At 39.2% G+C, this 26,783-nt stretch overlaps 1 protein-coding gene across 1 annotated transcript in view; it reads right to left on the reverse strand.

Annotated features, from left to right (window-relative positions):
* Positions 1-26,783, reverse strand: part of PPP1R16B (protein phosphatase 1 regulatory subunit 16B) — a 167,501-nt gene that overhangs the window by 16,578 nt on the left and 124,140 nt on the right. The window contains exons 3-6 of the mRNA XM_051979314.1: positions 26,556-26,626; positions 11,583-11,728; positions 5,648-5,751; positions 3,483-3,607 (exon numbers count right to left, since the gene is read on the reverse strand). Of these exons, the coding sequence (XP_051835274.1) occupies positions 3,483-3,607; positions 5,648-5,751; positions 11,583-11,728; positions 26,556-26,626 (446 nt within the window). The remainder of the gene's footprint in view (positions 1-3,482; positions 3,608-5,647; positions 5,752-11,582; positions 11,729-26,555; positions 26,627-26,783) is intronic.

Consider the following 26,783-nt stretch of genomic DNA (forward strand, 5'->3'; position numbering starts at 1 on the left):
GTCTTGAGTTTTGTCCTGCAATTACACTTCAGATGACTCAGGAAGAGTGAAGCTGATGACTGTGCAAAGTTGCCTCCCTGTAATCCAATTCTTGTGCAAGTCAAGACATCACCCTTTGAATGTCATTGGTCCTCATCAAAATCAAAGAACAACAACAAAATGTCATAAGAATACTTGATCTGGGGTCAATACTAAGTTTCAGATTGTGGCAGTGGCAATGATAATCAAAATTGGGACCTTAACTAAGACACCAGGATATAGAATGGGGATGGAATTAAGTCAAACCAATGAAGATGATAGACATCAAGGTTCAAGCTGGAAAAGGGATACATGAAGAGCATCAAGAATGTAGAGTATATGTAATATTAGGTAAGTCAGAGAAAGTGTGCTAGACCAAGAGGTCCAGGAAAGTAGACCTGGTCCCATTTCTGAGGTTTGAACTAGACTAGAGGGCATAGAAGTAGATTCAAGAGGAACAGAAATGATATAGAATTTGAGAATTTGGAAGAGGAGCAGATTGGTTGACAAGTAGGGAAAGTTCCAAAGACTGAGGTAATGTGATATATAGGAAAGTACCTGGATTCAAATCCCAGCTCTGCAACTTAACCTATGTAACCCTAACCCTGGGAATTCACTTCACCTCTCTAGGAAATTCACTCCTTAGTTTCCTTATCTGTAAAATTAAAGTTACTATATTAGCTCAATCTTCTGACTTTAAATTTTATGATCCTCATTCCTCAGTACACATAAACACATATCAGGAAGAGATGGTATGGTGAAATATTGATGAATGGGACCAGAGACCCCAATGAAAGTAAAAATAGAGTTCTCAGGCTCCAGGGTAAGAAGAACCAGATGATAGAAATTGAAACTCAAGCACGAGATGTCAGGGTTGCAAACAATGAATGGCCAGATGGCAGAGGTCAGAGCCAGAACAAAGTGACTCATCACTGGGAATCAGAGCCAGAGACCAGGAGACAAGAAAAGGCACAGGGAGATAGGGGGATGGTAGCAGTCAGACCCTAGAATGTGTTACGGAATAATGGGGACTAGAGACAATGCTAAATAACTGTGCTGAAAGAATGCTTCTGTTGTTGTCTCTGCTCAAAGCAAGAGCTAAGAACGGATGTGGACTGGACCAAGCAGGATGGTAAGCCAGCCTGCCAGAGGAATATAAGGCAGATCTAAGCTATTCTCTCCTTAGGAAGGGATATCATTATAATACAGTTATATCATAGTCCTACCATACTGCTCCATTGTAAAGACCCAGACCTCTCAAAGCCCATCTAGCACAGAGCAAATGGGACTTTGTCTCAGGGTGCCAACATCTGCATTGGAATGGAGATATACTTCCTCCCTAAAGGACTATTATTCCTAAGATCTTCCTCTGAATTGAGGCAATTGCTGGGACAACCAGCCCCAGGTTACCTACCACTTCAGGGTCCACATTTTCTAACCCTGGAGGCAAGGGCTAGTCTCTGAAGGAAAGACCACTACTCTCCAAACTTAACTGTACTTGTAGGTTTTTATCATTGCCACACCTACCTTTCCCCAAATGCATTTTCCATTGATAGTTACAGTTAATTAAGGGTCTGCCAGTAGAATACATGTTCTGGAAAATTTTACCAAGGCCCAAAAGCTTCCTATAGTGAGCCTAGCAACAGATTATATGTCTATCATCTAATGGCCAGCCTTACTAAACATAGAGAAGTCTTCATTAGATTGACTAGGCTGAATGTTTACTAAGACCTGGGGGGTTCACCCTTGTGTCACTGATAAATCATAGTTTTTCTTTTGCTTTAACCGTTGAAGCAAGAACTGTTTTGATACATTTCTTCTCCCATTTGCCCCAAAGGAATCGAAGTGTCTTGAGGACAGAGACTGTGCTTTATCTTGGTATCATTGCTCTGTCAGCAGTGATGAGAGTGGAGTGGATGAGAGTGCTGATCTATAGCCCATTGAACTACAAGAGAGTCTGCTGGAGAATGGGACATGGGATGTTCTTTTCTCCTGTCAATGCCCTATTCCTCTTCTTGGCTGGACACTGACCCCACCTCCCACCTGACCTGGTAGCGGGAACCCAGAACCTCTATTACATGCAGAACCTAAGGACCAGTCACCCTTCTGGGTAAAGCCCAAGTCTATGGAGCAGATATAGCTGCTCACACTATAATCTTTTCAGTCGGATGGAGGATTTCCAAGCATTACCTTGTCATTGAGTTTTAAAGCCCTCTGGACCATACTCTGCTTTGTTGCTATTCCCTCCAGTCACCTGAACATTGCCATCTGATCCACTGATATATCCTAATGCCATTCACCCTGCTGCTAGACACTCAGGATTTCTGGCCCCTTTCATCCACTCTACATCTGAACCTTTTTGTGTTGTTTCCCAAAGTTAGTGTGAGGCTTTTCACAGAAGGGGTTGTGTCAATGTTTGGTTTGCATTCAAAGGACAAAGCCCAGGACATGGTGCATAGTAAGCACTCAATAAGTGCTTTTTTTCATTCATTCATTCAAGACCCAGCTTAGCATCTCACACATAAGAATGTTTAATAAGTATTTGTTGTTTGTTGACTCAGCATGTCTCTCACCCAACAGCTTCATGCTTTTATGTTAGTAACTGAGATGAGAGAGGATGGTTGACTGAATAGTTCACACTGTGGGAGGAAATGCTGCAGCAGTTTGGTCTGGCATTCCCTGTAAGCTCAAAGAGAAAGAGTTTCTGCACACTCACATGCCAGCAAAGAGTACAAAGGCCAGTGTGACTGGCGATTCTTTATGTGGGCAGAGACTGCCCCACAGTGCCAACAGCCTCTCTGTCTGGGCATCAGACCTTTCAAAGTACTTTCACTTCAATGATCTTATCTGACCTTTACACCTTCCCTGTGAAGGACAGAAGGAGAATAACAGGATTCATAACTGGAAGAGAATCCAACCCTCTCATCTTACATATGGGAGACTGAAGCCCAAAGAGAGGCCATGACCTTACCAAAGCTAGTTCCTATGCTGAAATTTTCATTCTGACCCATAAAGAAACTGAAACATAGACCGATGAGAAGCAGGATGCCATTGTGCAGTGAGAGCTATTCCAGGAATCGGAAAGCCTTGGGTCCAGGTGCACCATGGCCACTATTAATTAGCTGTCTGGCTTTAGTTATGTTATATTTCCTCTCTGGGCATGAGCTTTTCTTATTTATAACGTGAGGAAACTAGACTAGAAGATCTCTGAAATCCTTTTCACATTTAATATTCTATAACCCAACCAAAGCCACACAACCCTCCCTGACGATGGCAGAACTGCACAATGCTTTGTATCTGTGATGGGTTCTTCTGACGTTCCAAAGTCCTCCCATTAGGCACAGCCCTTGCATCAGCCCCTGTGGCTGGCATGGGCTGTGGTTTCCAGGATCCTGGTGGCCCTCGGCCAGGACTGATGCTAGAGACAGATGGGTTCCAGCTTGGGCTGAGACAAGGCTGCTCACCAGAGTGGCTCCTTGAGCATCAGTCCAGTCCAGGTCCTGACCCGCCGCAATCATGCAGTGGATGTCGGTGATCATCTGCTGCTCAGGAGCCGCCCGCATCTCGTTGATTTTTTCTTGGGTGATGCCTGTGAAAGCAAATCGACAATACCCATATAAAACAGTTCCCAGAGTCTATCTCAGACCTATCAGATTGGCAAAAGAAAAGAAAGACAAAAAGAGAAAATGACAATTGTTGGAGAATCTGGGATGGCACAGATACTTTAATACAGGGCTTCTTAAACTCTTCCCACTCACAACCCCTTTTTGCCCAAGAAATTTTTATGCAACCCCAGGTATATGAGTATATGAAATAGGTATACAAATAAAATGTTTTTTTGATAATAAATCATAAAGAATTTATTTTAAAACAACTCGTTGGTCTTCATATAATTTTACCAATTATTAAAGACAAAAGTAAATTTGCATACCAATGAAATTGATGTGCTTGTTTTTACATAAAGAATTAAATCTTGGAGGAATATTCATACCTTTTACTGTTGTCAAAATTTTGCAATCCTCACATTCATTTATATGACCCCATATGGGATCACAACCCACTGTTTAATAAGCTTTGCTCTAACCCAGCATTGATAGAGCTATTATAAATTGATAGAGCCCTTCTGAAAAGCAATTTAGAACTATACCCATAGACACTACTAGGCCTATACAGAGAGAAAAAAAGGAAAGTGAGAAAGAAAGAGAGGGAGAGAAGGGAAGATTGAGAGAGAGATGAAGAGGGTAAAAAGGAGAGAGGGAAGCGAAGAGGGAGAAGAAAGAGAGGGAGACAATGTGAGGCTTTTTGTTTAAAAATATTTGTAGCAGATCTTTTTGTGGTGATGAAGAACTGGAAACCAGTGGATGCCCATCAAGTGGAGAATGGTTAAATAAACTGTGGCATATGAATGTAATGAAATATTTTACTGTAAAAATAAATAAAAGGAATTTCAAAGAAAACTAGAAAAACTTGCATTAATTTTTATAGAATGAAGTTAGTAGAAACAGAACAATTTATACAATCACATTATAAAAATGAACAACTCTGAAATTCTTAAGAACTTTGATTGATGCAGTGACCAACCATGATGCCAGAGGACTAATAAAGAAGAATATTGCCCATCTCCTGTCAAAGAGGTGACAGACTGAGGTTGCAGAAAATATTTCTAGATATGATCAATATGAGGATCTATTTTGCTTTTTTTGTCCATATATGCCACAAGGATTTTTTTCTTTCTTTCAAGTGGGCATGGAGCCATTTAGAGGGGAACAAGAGTTAACAAAAAGAAAAGAAAGAAGAAAACTAAGAAAAGAGCATGTAAGCATTTAAAAATGCATAGAAGAGAATATGAAAAACAGTAGAAAACAGACAAGCAGATTAAGTTTGAAAAGAACATGTTGAAAATAACAAAATAAAAAGAAAAGTAACTTATATGTAATGCAGATTTGCAATTTTATGCATAATTCTCTTTTGCCATTTCATTTTTCTATCATTCTTATCATATTTGAAGCTGATTAAATTTTTTTTTAGAGAGAAAATCAGGTACATTGTGACTATGTCAACCTAGTTAGAGAACAAGTAAGAAATGCCAAAGAGTCCAAACTCATCTTGTCATTGGTATTATGAACAGTGATTTGTGAATATCCAAACTAACAATGCCTCTAGTTCATTTTTTCATATTATTTTCATACCTTTTATCAATGTCATAACCTGACAAATAGCCCTGAGGAATAAACAGTATGGAGATTATTATCCTTACTTTACAGATGAGCCAACAAGCTTAGAAAGCTTAGGTTGCTTCTTCAGAATCCTACATTGTCACTGAAAGAGCAACTGTGATTAGAATCCAAATTTCATAGTTCTATTCCCTCCATCAATTCAGTTTATAATTCTTGGCATGTAAATACTGTTTTTTTTTATCTTAAAAATCTCTTTATATATCTATACATAAGCACACACAGGCATAGACACAAATGTAGTCACATTCACAACCAGAAGTAGATTGATGCTTCCTTCAGACCCTGCGATCAATGTAGTCTAACTGCCATTTTCTTGTAAAACCACTCTCCCCTTCCCCAATACACACAACAAGGGAGCTGAGAAAGAATTTCAATAGCTCCTTTCTCCTTACCCTGATATGCCATGCAAGTCTCAATCACATCGAGGGTTGGTTCATCTTCACAGAGGTCATAGGGCATGTTTCCATCTGAGTTGACTGCAAGCAAATCTGCCCCACTGTAAAAAGAAAATTTTATGTAAGGACCAGATGTTGGGAACAGGGAAGAAAGGCTCAATCTTCCTTTTAAGTATGCCTTTGCTTTTTTTCCCCAAACTTCACTTCAGATTCAAGAAAGCAAATTCTGTAAGAGTGGGTTTTTAAAAAGCTATCAGAAGATTATAGTGGAATTCTCAAGGGTAGAAAGCTTTCTCCTCTATAGCCTTTCCTCTCCTCTATGAAATAGTTAGGGCTGATTGAAGAGAATATTCTAACAGCAGACAAGATGAAGCTACAAGTCACCTTTACTCTTAGATCTTTCTATGTCTCTGAGATGATTTTTATAATTCTTGACTGGATCTAGTGATTCTGACATCTCATAGATTTGATTATTAGCACCCATAAAAGAGAATAGGGATCAAGCTCTCCACTAGTTGCAGACCAATAGCCAATTAATTGTCTTTTGTGGCAGGCCAACCTCCAGCCTACCACTCTTCAGTGAAATATGGTCACTATTATAAGTAACTAAGAACCTTTGTGCTTAGGCTCAAGGTTAGCTGGGAGTGGGAGTGTTTATATGGGATGGATCACCTGGGTTATGTGAAGGAAGCACACTTTGGAGCATCGTCAGATTTCCACTTTTCTCGAGAAAAAGTGAAAAGTGGCTTGAGATCCAGGGGTGTTGCTATCAAGGGGAAGAAATATATTCAGGAATGGTACAATTAGTGTCCTCTAAGTTTTAGTGCTCTTTGGCAAATCCTTGGTCTCCTTGCTCTAATTATGGCCCTAATGTTTAACTAGGCTATGGAAGAAATAGGATACTTGCAATGGAGAGGAACAGTAAGGAATAAGGTTGAAGGGTATGATGGAGTTTGGACCAAAATGTGGCAAGACAGAATGAACATTAGATGTAGACTCAGAAGACCTAAAGCCAAATCCTAGCTCTTCTGCTTCCCTACTTGTGTGATACATAAATGAGAGGATTACACTAGATGATACCTAAGGCCACTCCCAACTCTAAATTTTGTGTGCATGAGATTGCCACCGAAGAATGCTGACCAAATAATGGTTGACAAAATATGCAGACTGCTACAAAGTTAGTGAAAAGATCACCCAAAGATAACTGAAGTCTGAGGAAGTAAAAAAATCAATAATGGCTATGGCTTTGGAGAAGAGACAAGGAAACATGCCTCCCTCCCCTGGGCGGAGCAAAATATGGCATCCATTGTTAGATACAGTCACTGCTTCTTTTTGATTGTTTTTCTTTTGTTACAAAGGACTGGAAAGGGGACAGGATCTATCCAGAAAATTATAACAACGTAAAACAAAAGGTATCAATAAAGCTCATTTTTTAAAAATGATATTTGAAAAAAAGTTAATCTGGCAGTATATATGAATGGACCAGGTTCCCTGTATACACACACAGGTCCATTCAGTTCTTGTGACAAGGGCATGTGAGTACAGACCCACTCTGCCCAGGTGTATGCTGGAACCATTCATCATCCTTTTGGCTCTGTGACATCTGTCCCATTTTTTGGCTCATCTTACTGTTAAGTGCCTGCAGCAACTCAAGGATTATGCTTCTCTGGGCTGACAGGTCCTTTTGGCACTGGGACACTGAATACAAGCCAAGCTGGCACAGGGCTGCAGCTCCAAAGGACATGAGGTCAAGTTCTAGCTGTTTCTTCATATCCCTCATAAAAATTTTGGGTTCTAGATTCTTCTTCTCAATTGACTGTGAGTAGCTCCTGAGATTAGTTATTTCCAAACACCTTCTAGTTGAAAGCAGCATGGAGTTCACAGCACGTACACATCTTGGACAGTATTTCTTTCAGCCCTGATAGATTCAGTATCTTTCTTCAGTCTCAAACACGCCACTATATCCATTCTCCTATTTTGATATGAAGGGGGCCAGCGTTCTTAAAGGCCCTACTGTTAGAATCCAAACTCTGGAAGGCCCTATGGAGCTGGATAAGTTTTAAGGATGGGTCTGGTAGTGAGTGATGCACCAGCCATTAGAAAAAAGATAGTCAATTTCATAGAACATTATCACCAAAAGATTAGTTTCTAGGAGATTAATTTTTTCAACTACAGTAATTCATGAAGCGAATTCAAAAGTGGAAATGGAAGTTGCATCTTTTTTTTTTTTTTAATAACATAAGCTCATTGAAAAGTAGGGTTCTCTCTCTTTTTTTCTTTCTATCTCTAGTGCCCATCATAGTATCTGATATGTAGTAGCACTTACTCAAGGCTTGTTGACTGATTAAATAACGAGACCATCAATATAAAATAAATCACTACTTCCTTAAGTAATATAAGGATAAAAATCAACCAACTAATTAACAAGAATTTTATTGTATTTACTATGTGATAAATATTGTGCTTAATCCTGGGGATAAGAAAATATACACAAATAGTTCCTGGCTTAAGGAGCTTACATTCTGGTGGAGGAGACAACATATAAACAATTGATTACATATAAGATATAACATCCTCTCCGCCATAATCTCTGTATTAGTATACTTTTTTGAAGATTAATGTAATATTCTTACTAGCTTTCTAATAATCACCACAAGAATAGTCAGGGATAAAGTCCAAAGTCCTTATTATCTCTTTCACAGTCTGTTGTCTCCTCCTGGGGCCAGGCTAGCTTTCTGGGGGACCTTCAGATGAGCCTTGGTCTTCTTAGTGGAGGAATGCAGGAGGCAGGAGAGCCACCAGGATGATGGGAGATGGAATGTCTGTGGCTGACTTTGTCTTCAGTGTAAATTATAATTACATCAACTATTGTACTATTACATCACCATGCTAAGTACCAAGTATGTGTAAACTAGATAACCATGGTCTCAGCAATTCCTCTGAGTTAACACCTTGTTTCAGATATATTTCTTTCAAGTATATTTCTCCAGAGTTCTGGCTCTCTACGGATTAATGCTTGGAGAGCTTTGTAGAAGTATTCAGAAAGTGTTCTTTCAGCTGCATCCTAAGGAATCCAAGGCATTAGGCAGAAGGAAAAAAAAGCCTACCATGGACAGTTCCTGGGTAGTTCTGGACATCCTGGAAGAGTTTTAAGTAACATTTTCCTCACAGAATCTGCGTATTTAAATCTATAAGTAGAATATCATCCTTCTTGGCAGGGCCTAAAAATCATCCAAAGATACATATGAGCAAACATTTCCTTTCTTCTGTTGCTGCTAGCAAGATCATGTGTCATGGAGTGTTATTTATATTGTATTCTTTGACCTGTAGTGACAAGACATGTGTGACCTCATCTTGGACAATTACAAATGTAAAATATGAGTTAGCCGAGAGGCACTGAGCTCTACAAACAAGGTACAGGGCCATCATCTAAGATAACTCCCGTTTCCATAATTGGTTTTAAAATTTACAAAGCAATTTCTCTATCAATCCAGTATAAATATTATAATGTCTATTTTACAAATGAAAAAAAATTGAATCATAGCGGGAATGGAGTGACTTGATCATGATTGTGGAACTAGTGAGCACCAGAACTAGGAATGGAAATCAGGTCTCCTCATTCCTAGTCCAAATACCACGTCCTCACTTTTTTTTTTCTGTTACACCATACTATCTTTCCTATGATGAGATAAAAATATGAGTATTGAGATAAAACAGTACAGCTCTGTGATACTAATAGCAGTGCTTTTCACCAAGTTGTTGATTGTGGTTATGAAACTTAAATCTCTCCATAATGATTGCAATACTTCTCTGGGATAATCATTCTAAATCACTCCAATGATAGTGGAACATCCACTTCCAAAATTCCCTTAAGTCTGTCTTGGGAAAAATAACAGGGCTCCTGGAGGGAGGATGAGTCACAAATATTGGGACACATAAGTTGTAAGTATCCTGCTGTTTAGAACTTCCACTATCATAGGAGTATAAGTTTTTAGAAACGAAAGGGAACTTGGAAATCAATTAGCCTAACACCGTCATCTGATACAATTTATATTGATACATTTTTTCCAATACATTGGTCAATCAATAACACATATCAGGTGCCTAATATGTGCCAGGCACTGTATTAAGTGCTGAAGATATAAAAAGAAGTAAAAGACAATCTCTGGCTTCAAGGAGTTTATTGTCACTTCCCAATTAGAAAAAACCCATCCCATGCCATCTTTCTATAAAAAGTGAAACAAAACTGCCTAATAAAGTGATTAAGAGACCATATCACTCATTTTTTGAAATTTACTATTTGATAATAGGAAGGAAGATCATTATTTCAACTTTAATGATTTGCTATCAACACTGGACCTCATATTCAATCTAAATTTTGTTGCTTCTTGGTGTCATCTTCACTTCTATGATTTTGCACATTGTACATATTATTTTTTGGTCCTGCTTACTTCATTCAGCATCAGATCATATGTGCTTCTTTGAATTCTTCACGGTCATTATTTCTTATTGTACAGTAACATCCAATTGTATTTATCTAATAGTTTGTTTAGCCATTTTCCAATAGCTGAGCACATAGGTTGTTTATAGCTTTTTGTTACTTCAATTAATACTCCTGTGAATATTTTATATATAAGACCTTTCTTTCTATCATGATGTCCTTGACGCACAAATCCAACACTGGGTATGAACAGCTTAGCAGCTTTTCTTGTTTAATTCCCAAATTGTTTCTCAGAATGGCTAAACTAATTCACAACTTTGCCAGCAGGAATTGATAGCTTTCTCATTTAAAAGTTAAGGAAATTGAGGTCCACAAGAGGGAAAGTTACTTGTTCAAGGTCATATAGATAGCAGTTGGAACTCAAATACAGATCTCCAAATCTGGGCTCTTTTTACTTTGTCTCTTTCATAACATAAAAAAGCCTTTCAATAGATGAACCTCCAAAGATGGTTGATATTAAACATTTTGAAAGATGCTCCAAATCATAGACAAGATCTGACTGGCTCACAGGTGAAGTTCATATTCAATATCTCATGCATAGTATACTGGAGTGCCTACAGTGCTCAATTTTTAAAAAACAGGATCTCATCATCAATACCAAAAAGGGATGTTATATTGGGCATCAGTAAAAATGGGCAAGAACTGATAAATGCCTTCAACAAGACAGTCTGTCGTTGCTATAAAAGCACTCTACTCTGAATCTCTGGAGTCTACAAGACCAAAAACAGTAACACTGAACCACAGCCCCAGGCACACATAACACCTTTCATCTGAGACTCAACATTACTTTACAACCACTAAGTTTGTTCATCTCAGGTGAGAAAGGAAAAAAGGGCTCAAAGCCTGCTTTCTTGTTCTATTATTCCATCAAAATCACAGAATGCCAGAGCTGGGTAGGACCTCAGATATCATTTAGCCATGGGGTCAGAGGACTGCAGATCCACAGTTGGAGCAGACCTAAGAAGTCATCAACTTCAACCCTATCACTTTAAGAAAAAGGAAAATTGAGATCCAGAGACCCCCAGACCAGTCCAAGTTCATACAATAAGCAAGTAACAGAAGTAGGATTCAAAACCATGTCTTTTAAATCTTCATAAAAAGAAAACTTTCTCTCCAAGGTGCTCACTATTCTTCTTTCCCTTGATCTCCCAGTTACCATGAGCCTGAGTGCCCACACTGCTCTGGTCAGGGCTCACTTACTGGGCTCTCCCTGCAGAAAAGAATGTAGGTCAGCTCCCAGGCAACACACCACAGCATCCTCCTGGCGGAGGTGCAGTCCAGTTCCTCCCATACCCAGAAAATGGGGCAATGGGGCTGCCGACCCTCTGCCCTCCCCCAGCCTTAGCCCCCCGCCCCCACCCATTGGCAGCCCAAGAGTTCATGCTCACAGCCTCTGGAGGAAGGAAACACCCAAAAAAAGGAGCCACGTACTATTGAATGAGGATTTTCACCAGGTTAATGTGGCCGCAGGTGGCAGCAGCATGCAGGGGCGTCCACAGCTCATTGTCCTTGGCATTGACGTTGGCGCCATGGCTCAGCAGAAGCTTGACTATCTCTTCAAAGTTGTCTATGCAGCACTTTGGGGAAATGGGGAGAAGGACACAGAAGCACAAGGACAGAGAATCAGGCCGAGTGGAGACGAAAGCAGAAACCACAGGGTCCCACTAAATTACACCATGGCCTTTAGAGCTGGAAGAAACCTTAGACATCGGAATCTGCAAGACCTCCTCCCACCCCCTGGCTCGGCAGGGGAAGAAAATGAGCTCCAGGAAGTTGTCTAAATGAAAGGCTACACGCATAAAGCACTCTGAAGGTTTTAAAGCATAATAGAGATGTCTCATTATTATTACGAGAGGCTTCCTCAAAGCTTTACTCATACTGAGGAGCATAATCAGAATTTGAACCCAAGCCCACTGGATCCAGATCCAATATTCTTATTATAACAGCCCAGTTGTCCATCACTCTCATTCCCTGTCATGTTCAGCATTTGCAGGGTCCAGACCAAGGACAGCATAGCAGCAAGAACGTGCAATGTGATGTCAGGGAACATAGGCTCTTATTCTGGCTTGGCCATTGGCAACCTATGTGACCTTAGGCAAGTACTCCCCCACCTCAGTTTCCCCTTTTGTAAAATGAGGGTCCCCTGCCAGCTCTAAATACTCTGTCCAAAGGGTCGCCACTCCTCACCAAAGTCCCAGAGAGCCAAGGCAAGGGAGAAAGCCTGATCCCAAATGGCTCCCTTGACTACTTGTTCTCAAGGTCTGGAAATTAACCATTATAGCCTCATTCCTTTGAGTCTAGGAAGTTTTTAAAAGTCAGGTCAATTATTAATTTCAATTCAATTAAACATTTTGTGGTTATCATTGTTTGGTCATTTCAGTCATGTCAAACTCTTCAAGATTCCATTTGGGGTTTTATTGGCAAAGATTCTAGAGTGTTGTGTCATTTCCTTTTCCAGCTCCTTTTACAGATGAGGAAACTGAGGCAAACAAGGGTAAGCTTCTTGCCCATAGTCATACACTAGGAAGTATCTGAGGCCAGGTTTGAACTCAGATAAGTCTTCCTGCTCCAAGCCCCCTAAAACAAGCATTTATTAAGTACTAACTATATGAACATTTTGGGATTTGGGAGACATAAGGATGAGAACTGGTATAGTTATTTATGTTCAAGAACCTTACAATCCAATAGGGGGCTAGAATATGAATGTGACTAGGTATGATGAAGGGAGAGTACGATGGGAATAAAAGAGGTGCCTGGTGGGAGAAATCACTTTCATTAGGGAGACAATTAGACAAGATTCCTATAATGAAAGAAACAAGTATTTATTAAGAATTAAACCACAGTTACCATACTAAGCTTTTTGCAAATAATGTCTCAGAGCAAGGTGCTCTAGTCATCCCTCTTTTACATTTGAGGAAACCAAGGCAGAAAAGGTTAAATGATTTCCCCAGAGCTACACAGCTAGCTAAGTATCTGAGGCCAGATGGATTTGAACTCAGATCTCCCAGACTTCAGATCCAGTGTCCTCTTCCCTGTGCTAGGCCTTGACGAGAAGGATCTGTGCTTGAGAATTAGGATATGCTAAGTGAAATGAGCAGAACCAGGAGATCATTATATACCTCAACAATGATACTGTTTGAGGACATATTCTGATGGAAGTGGATCTCTTCGATAAAGAGAGCTAATTCAGTTTCAAGTGATCAAAGATGGGCAGAAGCAGCTACACCCAAAGAAAGAACACTGGGAAATGAATATAAACTGCTTGCATTTTTGTTTTTCTTCCCGGGTTATTTATACCTTCTGAATTCAATTCTCCCTGTGCAACAAGAAAACTGTTCGGTTCTGTACACACATATTGTATCTAGGATATACTGTAACCTATTCAACATGTAAAGGACTCTTGCCATCTGGAGGAGGGGGTAGAGGGAGGGAGGGGAAAAATCAGAACAGAAGTGAGTGCAAGGGATAATGCTGTAAAAAATTACCCTGGCATGGGTTCTATCAATAAAAAGTTAATCAAAAAAAAAAAAAAAAGAGAGAGAATTAGGATCATATCTTTCTTGTGCAGCAAGATAATTGTACAAAAATGTTTATATATATTGGATTTTATATGGATTACATATAAACATATATTTTAACATGTATAACATATATCAGATTACTTGTCATCTAAGGGGGGGGAGGGAGGAGAAGGGGACAATTTGGAACACAAGGCTATGCAAGGATCAATACTGAAAAATTATCCATGCATATGTTTTAGAAATAAAAAGCTTTAATCATAATAAAAAAAAATCACACACACACACACACACACACACACACACACACACACACACAAGAGATATAGGATCATAGACCTAGAGCTGGAGAGAACTCCTTCTTTGCTCTAACCACTGTCACTCCCTTTATGCTAAATAATACCCCTGGAGTTGTGGGTCAGGATAGGGGTAGAACTCCTGGTGGGGAAAAGGGAATGAGCAGCACAGCACCCTTTAGATTCCCCGCAGTTGCTAGAGCCTTCTCTTCAACTTACCTCATTGTATTTATCTGCATACACACTACCCAAGAAAACAATGAAGACTACTAATAATTCACATTCATTTTTGAGGTTTCAAAAGCAAATAAACAAAAACCTATGGGATAAATAATGTACATGACACTTTGCCCATTTTACAGGAGGATGAGATTCTAAGTGATAAAATGATTTGTCCACTGTCACACAAAGTAAATGTCTGAGCTGGACCTCAGACTCCAATTACATCTGTATCTTTCACTGCATAGGAATCAGGCAGGCTCTGTCTTCCTGCCGCTTTCCTCTCAGTCTCCTCCAGATCCCAGGGATTGAGTATCCAGCACAGGATCCCCACATCTGTCCCTATTTTATCTTGCTGGGCATCCTCATATCCCCACAGTCAGTCACACTGGTCAATGACTACTCAAGTCTTCCTTGAAGTGACTCTACAATTCCACTCCCACCCTGGGCCACCTCTCCATAGACTGCATCTAACATAGCTCACAAGGAGGGGGATAAGTTAAATTGCCCAGAAAACTCCCAGAAAGCATTATGGAAATCTTAATTAGGATCTTCTGGAAACAATGTGTTACTTCAAAAGGGAGGACTTTCTAACATTGGACTTTCTGGTACTCCAATAGCCCTGTAAAAAGCAAGAGTTCTTTTAGGGGACAATCAAACTGTGCTTATACTTTGATCCAGCAATTCTACAAATTAAGTCTCTATCCTAAAAAAGATTTTTTTAAATTTTCTTCAACAATGAGATGAACCAAATCAGTTCCAATAGAGTAGTAATGAATTGAACCAGCTACACCCAGGGAAACAATTCTGGGGGATGACTATGAATCACTACATAGAATTCCCAATCCCTCTATTTTTGTCTGCCTGCATTTTTGATTTCCTTCACAGGCTAATTGTACACTATTTCAGAGTCCGACTCTTTTTGTACAGCAAAATGACTGTTTGGACATGTATACTTATATCGTATTTAACTTATACCTTAACATATTTAACATGTATTGGTCAACCTGCCATCTGGGGAAAGGGTGGGGGGAAGGAGGGAAAAAGTTGGAACAAAAGGATTTGCAACTGTCACTACTGAAAAATCACCTATGCATATATATTTTAAATAAAAAGCTATAACTAATAAAAATAAATAAATAAATTTTTTAAAAGTAGATGGTTGAAGGACGAAGGATCTAGATGTACAAAAATATTTATAGCAGTTCTTTTTGTGGTGGCAAAGAATTGGAATTGAGGGGATGCCTATCAATTGGGGAATGGCTGAATAAGTTGTGATATATGGTTATGTTGAAATATTATTATATTATGTAATATAAGAAATGACAAGCAAGTTGATTTTTTAAAAATCTGGAAAGACTTACATTGTAATGGGCTGGGGCTTGAGTTGATGCACTGAGGTCCCAAGCACATGAGGCTAAATAGTAATTGGACCATACTCTATTAATATATATGCTTGGAGAAAGAATTGCCCCCCCCCCCCCCACTTTGTGCAAGTCCTGATATGTTGTATAGGAAATGACGTTTTTGGTGGGTGGAGGCAAGGGAGTGGGAAGGAAAGCGGAAGGAGAGACTGCTGGCTGGCGTCTTGACACAGCTGTTTGCATTACATAAACTGATGCAAAGTGAAACAAGCAGAACCAGAACATTGTACACAGAAACAACAATATTATATGATGATCAACTATGAATGACTTAACTATTCTTGGCAATACAATGATCCAAAACTCATGATGAAAGCTAATAGAAGCATATTATTTTTTAAATTTTTTTTTTCTTTTTCTCCTGTTTCTTCTTGCATTAATATGGAGAGATGTTTTACATAATTGAATATGTATAGCCTAGCTTACCATCTTAGGACAGGGAGAGGATGAAGGAGGAAGGGAAAAAATCTGGAACTTAAAAAAAACCCACCCAACCCTGGGAAGACAAATGAACTGATGCAAAGTGAAGTGAGCAGAACCATGAGAATATTGTACACAATAACAGCAATAGTATGATGATGATCAAATGTGAATGACTTAGCTACTCTGATCAAGTAATCCCATCTAATTCTGAGGGACTTGTGATGAAAAATGCTTTCCATCTCCAGAGAGAGAACTGATGAGCTCTAAGTGCAGATTGAAGCATATATTTTCACTTTATTTTTCTTCTTCTTTTTTTTTAAGAAGAACATATGGAAATACGTTTTACATGACTTTACATGTATAACTGCTATCAAGTTGTTTACCTTCTCAGTGGGTGAGGGCAGGATGGTTGCAAGGGAAAGAATTTTTAAAAGAAGGTTGAAAAATTTTTTAAAGAAAAATATTTTTAAAAATCAAAAAAAATAAAAAGAAAGTATGTATAAAAGTTCTTTTAGGGCACTGGTCTTTCCTGGTAGCACTCATATCATGTCACCTATATATCTGCCTTCTGTATCTGAGAAAAAGCCAATCTGCCATAAAGCAACTTATGTTGCCTTCTCTGGGCATCCTATCTTAGTGGACCACAGAGTACTTTCCTTAAGTACTGACTTGGGAGAAACAGCATGGACAGGTTCAAACCTTATCTTTGATACATACTAGCTATGTGATGGGGGATAGGTCATGTAACCTCTCAGTGTCACTAGGCAACCCTCTAAGACCTTTTTTTGGTGGCATGGACCCCTTTGGTAGTAGGTGGTACAGTAGACAGAGTACCAAATCTAGAGCCAGGAAAACTCATCTTCCTGAGTTCAAATCTGGCCTTAGACACTTACTAGTTATGTGACCCTGGGAAAGTCACTTAACCTTGTTTGATTCAGTTTCTTTAGGTATAAAATAAGTTGGAGAAGGAAATGGCAGATCATTGTAATCTTTGCCCAGAAAATTCCAAAAGGGGGTCACAAAGAGTTGGATACAACTGAAAACTACTGAATAACAATAAGACTTTTACAATAATTAAGTGTATGGTCTTTTTTGTCAGAATGTTCCTAAATCCATAAAATAAAATGTATAAGTTTGTGAAGAAAATAAATTCTATTGAAATGTAGTTAATAAAATATTAAAAAGAAAACTTAAGAATTCCTGCTCTAAGCTGGGGTAGCTTACTTGCAATGGCAAAAGAAGTTTCTTCACATAGGAATGCCCTTTTTCATTGACATCATCATTACCAATACCACCACCACCACCATCACCATCATTATCATCATATCATCTCTGGCGCCATCTTCTTTATAAGATGTTCCCAGATTCTTTCAGTTAGTGGTTTATTCTATATCCTCAGATAACTTTGTATATACATGTAAACATCTTGAGGGAAGGCACTCATATCCCCAGAAATTTAATAATAAATAATAAATGATTATTCATAGAAATAGTCTATGAAAAGCAGTGTAGAATGGGGGTAGAGAGAGACTTCCTTGGAATCAGGACATCCTAAGTTCAAGTCTGACCTCTGATACAGAGTCATGTAATCTCACAGTATCCCAAATAACTCTCAAAGACTAAGAGATGTTATAAATTGTGGATCTATTGTTAGCCTGCATGGGAGGATGGAGTTTCTTCACCAGGGAAATCCCTACATTAATGACTCATAAATTGGTTCCATTCCCATCCCCGTTCCCACCTCCAGTAAACATTCACGTTCCCTTGGCATTACAGCTGGCAAGGCTGGCAGGCAAAGGAACAACCATTATAGGTCTACATCTTTGCCCTTCCCATGAATCTCTAAGGAGACAGAAGAGAGAAGCAGTTACAATAATGGTCAGTCCCAGAGTAGGAAGAAGATCTGGACTTCCAGCTCCTCCATCTCCCTTCATCAGGACCAGACACTGGGCCAGCATATCCATAAGTTTAGGCTGGTGACCCCAGAGCAGCAGTCTTTCCTTTCCAGGAGCCACGGAAGCTACCCCAGTGATCCAAGCTTAAATAGTGGGTCCCTTTGCTGGGAAAATGCATTCTAGTCAACAAAAAGCTCTTCTTATCATCCTAGGCACTAATTTCTCTGTATATTTGACACTACAACAGGCAGCACCAGGCAGGGGTGAGGGTGGTTGAGGGAAGAACCTCATCTGCGAGACAAAAGCAATCAATGGGTGCATTTACTATTGTTGGAAAAGAAGCCAGAGAATGAGCTGTGTTCGGATGGAGCTCAACAACCCCACTACTGTTCCCTACCCTTACCCCCACCTGCTGCAGCCCCTGCCTGTCCTCTCAGAAGGTTATCCAGCAAGTGGAGGATAAGCACTGAAGGGCCCCAACTCAGAAGGGGGGGAAAGGGATTTCTGATATAATGTCATCTGTAAAATGAAATTGATTAATAATCAGTAATAGGTGGCCAAGTGGATAGAGTGCCCAACTGGAAGACTCATCTTTGTGAGAGTTCAAACCTGGCCTCAGATACTTTCTAGCTGGGTGCTGTGACTGACAGACAATTTAATGATGACAAAGACAGACAATTTGGAAAGAGTAAAGAACCCTGATTGTGCAACCCTGACTCCAGAGGCTCAGTGATCAAGGATGCTATCCCCCCTCTGCCAAGAGAAACCTGATAGATTCAGGTTAAGACTGAGGCCTTTATTTTTTGGGTATGGCCAGATGTGGGAGCTTGTTTTGCTTGATTATGCATCTTTTATATGAGAATTTTGCTTTTTTTCCCCTTCAATTAGATGTGACAGTGGGAGAGAGAGAAATATATTTTGTTAATTGGAAAAAATTTTTTAAATGAGGCCTCTGAGATCCCAGCCAATTTTGATTGTAATGTATTCCAATACTATTATGACGAGTCTCTTCTGGAAATACGGGTTGCTGGAAGGCACAAGAAAAGGAACTACAGGGAATGGGTAGCTTGCTCAGTCACTGTAATCCTGGCCAGAAGTGTCTTCAACTGGGCAGAATTATCACATAGGAAAACAAAAGTTGGTGGAGATTAGGGGCACCAATCCTCAGAACTGGGGTCAAGACCACATACAGGATTTATCCTCTCCTGTAATCCCATGAGAACATCTGTGCACATGCACACACACACACAATTACCCTACAGCCACAGAACTTCTATCCTGTCCTGTCAGCTCTTCCCTAAAATGCAGACTTTGGTACAGAACATGCCGCTCCATGAAGACAAGGCTGCAGTTTTCTAAAGCTTTTCTAAAGAAAACCTTGAATGAACCAGTGCCTTGGATGCAAATAAAAGCCCTCGGACACTAAAGTTTTAAAGCTAAACAAAAAGAAATGATGCATTCCTTCACATTCTTTTTTTTTTTTTTTTTAATTTTTTATTTAATAATTACATTATATTGACACTCGTTTCTGTTCCGATTTTTTCCCCCTCCCTCCCTCCACCCCCTCCCCTAGATGGCAAGCAGTCCTTTATATGTTGGATATGTTGCAGTATATCCTAGATACAATATATGTTTGCAGAACCGAACAGTTCTCTTGTTGCATAGGGAGAATTGGATTCAGAAGGTATAAATAATCCGGGAAGAAAAACAAAAATGCAGATAGTTTACATTCGTTTCCCAGCGTTCTTTCTTTGGGTGTAGCTGCTTTTGTCCGTCATTTATCAATTGAAACTCAGGTCTCTTTGTCAAAGAAATCCACTTCCATCAAAATATGTCCTCATACAATATCGTTGTCGAAGTGTATAATGATCTCCTGGTTCTGCTCATTTCACTTAGCATCAGTTCATGTAAGTCTCGCCAGTCCTCTCTGTATTCATCCTGCTGGTCATTTCTTACAGAACAATAATATTCCATAACATTCATATACCACAATTTACCCAGCCATTCTCCAATTGATGGGCATCCATTCATTTTCCAGTTTCTAGCCACTACAAACAGGGCTGCTACAAACATTTTGGCACATACAGGTCCCTTTCCCTTCTTTAGTATTTCTTTGGGATATAAGCCCAATAGAAACACTGCTGGATCAAAGGGTATGCACAATTTGATAATTTTTTGGGCATAATTCCAGATTGCTCTCCAGAATGGTTGGATTCGTTCACAACTCCACCAACAATGCATTAGTGTCCCAGTTTTCCCGCATCCCCTCCAACATTCATCATTATTTTTTCCTGTCATCTTAGCCAATCTGACAGGTGTGTAGTGGTATCTCAGAGTTGTCTTAATTTGCATTTCTCTGATCAATAATGATTTGGAACACTCTTTCATATGAGTGGTAATAGTTTCAATCTCATCCTCTGAAAATTGTCTGTTCATATCCTTTGACCATTTATCAATTGGAGAATGGCTTGATTTCTTATAAATTTGAGTCAGTTCTCTATATATTTTGGAAATGAGGCCTTTATCAGAACCTTTAACTGTGAAAATGTTTTCCCAGTTTGTTGCTTCCCTTCTAATCTTGTTTGCATTAGTTTTATTTGTACAAAAGCTTTTTAATTTGATGTAATCAAAATTTTCTATTCTGTGATCAGTAATGGTCTCTAGTTCATCTTTGGTCACAAATTTCTTTCTCCTCCACAAATCTGAGAGATAAACTATTCTATGTTCCTCTAATTTATTTATAGTCTCGTTCTTTATGCCTAGGTCATAGACCCATTTTGATCTTATCTTGGTATATGGTGTTAAGTGTGGGTCCATGCCTAATTTCTGCCATACTAATTTCCAATTATCCCAGCAGTTTTTATCAAATAATGAATTCTTTTCCCAGAAGTTAGGGGCTTTGGGTTTGTCAAACACTAGATTGCTATAATTGACTATTCTGTCTTGTGAGCCTAGCCTTTTCCACTGATCCACTAATCTATTTCTTAGCCAATACCAAATGGTTTTGGTGACTGCTGCTTTATAATATAATTTTAGATCAGGTACAGCTAGGCCACCTTCATTGGATTTTTTTTTCATTAATTCCCTTGAGATTCTCGACTTTTTATTGTTCCATATGAATTTTGTTGTTATTTTTTCTAGATCAATAAAATATTTTCTTGGAAGTCTGATTGGTATAGCACTAAATAAATAGATTAGTTTAGGGAGTATTGTCATCTTTATTATGTTCGCTCGGCCGATCCAAGAGCACTTAATATTTTTCCAATTATTTAAGTCTGACTTTATTTGTGTGGAGACTTTTTTATAATTTTGCTCATATAATTCCTGACTTTCCTTTGGTAGATAGATTCCCAAATATTTTATGGTATCAACAGTTATTCTGAATGGAATTTCTCTTTGTATCTCTTGCTGTTGGGTTTTGTTGGTGATGTATAAAAATGCTGAGAATTTATGGGGATTTATTTTGTAGCCAGCTACTTTGCTAAAATTATGAATTATTTCCAATAGCTTTTTGGTAGAATCTCTGGGGTTCTCTAGGTATACCATCATATCATCTGCAAAGAGTGATAGTTTGGTTTCCTCATTGCCTACTCTAATTCCTTTTATATCTTTCTCGACTCTTATTGCCGAGGCTAGTGTTTCTAATACGATATTAAATAATAATGGTGATAGTGGGCAGCCTTGCTTCACTCCAGATCTTACCGGGAAAGGTTCCAGTTTTTCCCCATTGCATATGATGCTTACTGATGGTTTTAAATATATGCTCCTGACTATTTTAAGGAAAAGTCCATTTATTCCTATGCTCTCAAGTGTTTTTATTAGGAATGGATGTTGGATTTTATCAAATGCTTTTTCTGCATCTATTGAGATGATCATGTGGTTTTTGTTTGTTTGGTTATTGATATAGTCAATTATGCTAATAGTTTTCCTAATATTGAACCAGCCCTGCATTCCTGGTATAAATCCTACTTGGTCATAGTGTATTATCCTGGTGACAATTTTCTGTAATCTTTTTGCTAATATTTTATTTAAGATTTTAGCATCAATATTCATTAGGGAGATTGGTCTATAATTTTCTTTCTCTGTTTTCAGCCTACCTGGTTTAGGTATCAGTACCATATCTGTGTCATAAAAGGAGTTTGGTAGGACTCCTTCAATCCCTATTTTTTCAAATAGTTTATATAACATTGGAGTTAATTGTTCTTTAAATGTTTGGTAGAATTCACATGTAAATCCATCTGGTCCTGGGGATTTTTTCTTAGGGAGTTGATTGATAGTTTGTTCTATTTCTTTTTCTGAGATGGGACTGTTTAGGATATTTACTTCTTCCTCTGTTAGTTTGGGCAAGCTGTATTTTTGGAGGTATTTTTCTATTTCATTTAAGTTGTCGAATTTATTGGCATAAAGTTGGGCAAAGTAACTCCTAATTATTGCTCTAATTTCCTCTTCATTAGTGGTGAGTTCTCCCTTTTCATTTTTAAGACTAACAATTTGATTTTCCTCTTTCCTTTTTTTAATCAGATTTACTAAGGGTTTGTCTATTTTGTTGGTTTTTTCATAGAACCAACTCTTAGTTTTATTAATCAATTCAATAGTTTTTTTACTTTCAATTTTATTGATCTCACCTTTTACTTTTAGAATTTCAAGTTTAGTGTTTGACTGGGGGTTTTTAATTTGTTCCTTTTCTAGCATTTTTAATTGCAAACCCAATTCATTGACCTTCTCTTTCTCTATTTTATACAAATAGGCCTCTAGAGATATGAAATTTCCCCTTATTACCGCTTTGGCTGCATCCCATACATTTTGGTATGATGTCTCATTATTATCGTTTTCTTGGGTGAAGTTATTAATTATGTCTATGATTTGCTGTTTCACCCAATCATTCTTTAGTATGAGATTATTTAGTTTCCAATTATTTTTTGGTCTACTTCCCCCTGCTTTTTTGTTGAATGTAATTTTCATTGCGTCGTGGTCTGAAAAGGATGCATTTACTATTTCTGCCTTACTACATTTGAGTTTGAGGTTTTTATGTCCTAATATATGGTCAATTTTTGTATAGGTTCCATGAACTGCTGAAAAGAAAGTGTATTCCTTTCTGTCTCCATTACATTTTCTCCAGAGATCTATCATATCTAACTTTTCTAGTATTCTATTTACCTCTTTGACTTCTTTCTTATTTATTTTGTGGTTTGATTTATCTAATTCTGAGAGTGCAAGGTTAAGATCTCCCACTATTATAGTTTTACTGTCTATTTCTTCTTGCAGCTCTCTTAGTTTCTCTTTTAAGAATTTAGATGCTACCCCACTTGGTGCATATATGTTTAATATAGATAGTGCTTCATTATCCATGCTACCCTTTAGCAAGATATAGTGTCCTTCCTTATCTCTTTTAATTAGGTCAATTTTTGCTTTAGCTTGATCTGAGATCAGGATGGCTACCCCTGCTTTTTTGACTTCACCTGAAGCATAGTAGATTTTGCTCCAACCTTTTACCTTTAACCTGCATGTATCTCCCCGCTTCAGGTGTGTTTCCTGTAAACAACATATTGTAGGATTCTGGCTTTTAATCCATTCTGCTAACTGCTTCCTCTTTATGGGGGAGTTTACCCCATTCACGTTTATGGTTAGAATGACCAATTCTGTATTACTTGCCATCTTGTTAACCCCGGTTTATGCTTTTCTCCTTCTTTCCCCTTTCCCCCCCTTCCCAGTATTAAGCTTGTGAGCACCACTTGCTTCTCACAGCCCTCCCTTTTTAGTGTCCCTCCCCCCGCCTTAGAGTTCCTCCCCCTATCTTACCCCTTTCCCTCCCAGTTCCCGTATTCCCTTCCGCTTAGCTTATTCCTTCCCTTTCCACTTTTCCCTTCTCACTTTTCAATGAGATGGGAGAAGTTTCACCATAGATTGAATATGTCTTAAGATTTTTCACTTAAAGCCAATTCTGAAGGCAGTAAGATACCCACTATATTCATCCCCCTCCATTCTTTCTCTCAGATATAATAGGTTTCCTATGCCTCTTCATGAGATGTACTACCCCCACTTTACCCTTTTTCTGGTACAATGTCCTTTCCACATCAATTTCTAGAACAAGGTATACATGTATTCTTTATACATCTATATAGTCAAAATATAGTTCCCAAGATTAATCTTTACCTTTTTAGATTTCTCTTGAGTTCTATATTTGTAGATCAAACTTTTTGTTAAGTTCTGGTTTTTTCATCAGAAATAGATGAAATTCGCTTACTTCGTTGAATGTCCATCTTCTTCCCTGGAAAAAGATGCTCATTCTCGCTGGGTAAGTTATTTTTGGTTGCATACCAAGTTCCTTAGCCTTTCGGAATATCATATTCCAGGCCCTTCGATCTTTTAATGTGGATGCTGCCAGATCCTGGGTGATCCTTATTGTGGCTCCTTGATACTTGAATTGGGTTTTTCTAGCCGCTTGCAATATTTTTTCTTTCATCTGAGGGTTCTGGCATTTGGCCACTATATTCCTTGGTGTTTTGATTTTAGGATCCCTTTCAGTGGGTGATCGATGAATCCTTTCAATGTTTATTTTTTCCTCTGTTCCTATGACTTCTGGGCAGTTCTCTTTGATAATTTCCTGGAAGACAGTGTCCAGGCTCTTTTTTTCATCATGTTTTTCTGGGAGTCCAATGATTCTCAGATTGTCTCTCCTGGATCTGTTTTCCAGGTCTGTTGTCTTCCCCAGAAGGTATTTCACATTTTTCTCCATTGTTTGATTTTTTTGGATTTGCTTGACTGATTCTTCTTGTCTCCTCGAGTCATTCAATTCCACTTGTTCAATTCTGATTTTCAGTGAAGTATTCTCTTCACTCACTTTTTTAAAATCTTTCTCTAATTGTCCCATTGAGTTCTTTTGTTCTGTGGAATTTTTTTCCATTTCGCCAATTTTGTTTTTTAGAGAGCTGTTTTCTGTTTCCAGTTCACTAATCCTATTTTTCAAGGATTTTACTTCTTTATCCACTCTCTCTTTAACTTTCTCCAGGCTCTTTTGCCAAGCCTCCCTCTCCTTTTCCCAAGCCTCACTCTGCTTTCCCCATTTTTCTTCTAGCTCCCTTGTGAGAGCCTTTTTAATCACTTCTATGAGGTTCATCTGTGCTGAGGAACAGACAATCTCCTCCTTTGGGGAATCACCTGGGGACTGCCTGTTTTTTGTCTCCTCAGGATTTAGAGTCTGCTCTCTATCTGTGTAGAAGCTGTCAAGGGTTAAAGTCCTCTTCAGCTTCTTGCTCATTCTGTCTATTAATCAGAGACAAACTACCAAAGAAAAACAGAAAAAACTGGAGTCTTTCTTTGGGGGGGGGCTGGGTGTGTTATCGAGCTTCCTCTACAGACTGCAGGGGGCAGCAGTGAGGCACTAGCAGGACTGTGCTGCGCCTGCGCTCTGAGATCCCAGAGCGTGCTGAGTCACTGAGGGGGGGGGGGGGGGGGGGGGGGGGGGGGGGGGGGCGGCCAGGTCCTGAGAGACTCCAGCTGTTTGCGGTTGTGTTCTTCAGCCCCGGTGTTTTTAGCTTCTCTTCTGGGCTGTTGACCTGCTGCCGGAGGAAAGTATCCAAACCTGTAACGAAGCTCTCCCCGCAGAGACGGCTGCGATCACTCCCCACCCCCTCTCCAGTCTGCTCCCGTGCTCTCACTGCTGCTGCCCGCCGCCTGCGCCCGATCTAAAACCGCCCCAGCCCTCCAGTAAAGACAGACCTTTCTTGGCGGATCTCAAGGATGGCTTCTCTTGGTAACTATTTGTGGGTTTTTTTCAGTCAAGCATTGATTCAGAGGCTTGTAATGAAGTGGATAGTGAGAGAAAGCGCGGAGCTTATGCAACTGTGAGCCTCCTCTCCGCCATCTTAACCGGAAGTCCCTCCTTCACATTCTTGGGGAGCTAGCTAGACAGTGGGCCTCTCTGAAGTATCCTTAGCTTGAGTCAAAAGACTGGGTTAGAATCTAAGCTCTGCTCCTTCCATCTCATCTGTAAAATGGGGGGATTGAACTAGATGACCCCCAACTTTTCCATCTCTAAATCTACAATTCTATGATCCTGCTATTAGGAAAAATAAAAAAAAGATACATAGTTGGCTAGAACATTGAGTATCTGAAGGCAAGCATTATGAGATAAGGCTAAAAAGTATGTTGGAACAAGATTAAGGAGGACCTTGGATGTCAGGATAAATTTATGCTTTCTTTGATTGGCCATAGGAAGATATGATATTATCCTATCACTCAAGGTCCATCACCACTCTAGAAATGGAGATAATATCAGAACCTTGGAGCCCACCAGGGAACTCAGACTGTTGCCTCAGGCACTCACCAGCTGGCAGCAAATATACTTATTTATACAAATGCAGTCACTATCTCAATATAGTTGATATTTCTGAAATTGCCCTAAAATGAAAAGTTCATTCATTTCTAATCACTGTAACAAACTAGAATTTATGTTTTTAGGCCCAGAAATGGCCCTTGAGTGACTATTGGAATGTGGAACAGAAAGGAGATCCAGGTTGTCTAGTGCATGGAGGATGGAAAAGAGAAAAGGGGATGACTTCCTTCCTTCCTTCTTTCCCTTCCTCCTTCTATCCCCAACAAGAGGGCTGAGGCATGCCTAAGTGCTCACCTGATGCAGTGCAGTGAGTCCATCTTCATTGCATAGATCAGGGCTTATCTTGTTCTTCAGAAAGTAGCGTACTATAAAGGAAAAAAATGGTGAGAGATGAGTATTTCATGCCAAAGGCAGATTGTGCCATTATCCCACCCCCCAGTTCTCTACCAGTCCATCCTTTCCTCATGTTGTGGAAAAGTTGTAGCTTATTTTTTTCTTTAAGCATGAAACAGAACATTGATT

This window comes from Antechinus flavipes, chromosome 2, assembly GCF_016432865.1.
Source record: "Antechinus flavipes isolate AdamAnt ecotype Samford, QLD, Australia chromosome 2, AdamAnt_v2, whole genome shotgun sequence".
In the NCBI taxonomy this organism is placed as follows: Eukaryota; Metazoa; Chordata; class Mammalia; order Dasyuromorphia; family Dasyuridae; genus Antechinus; species Antechinus flavipes.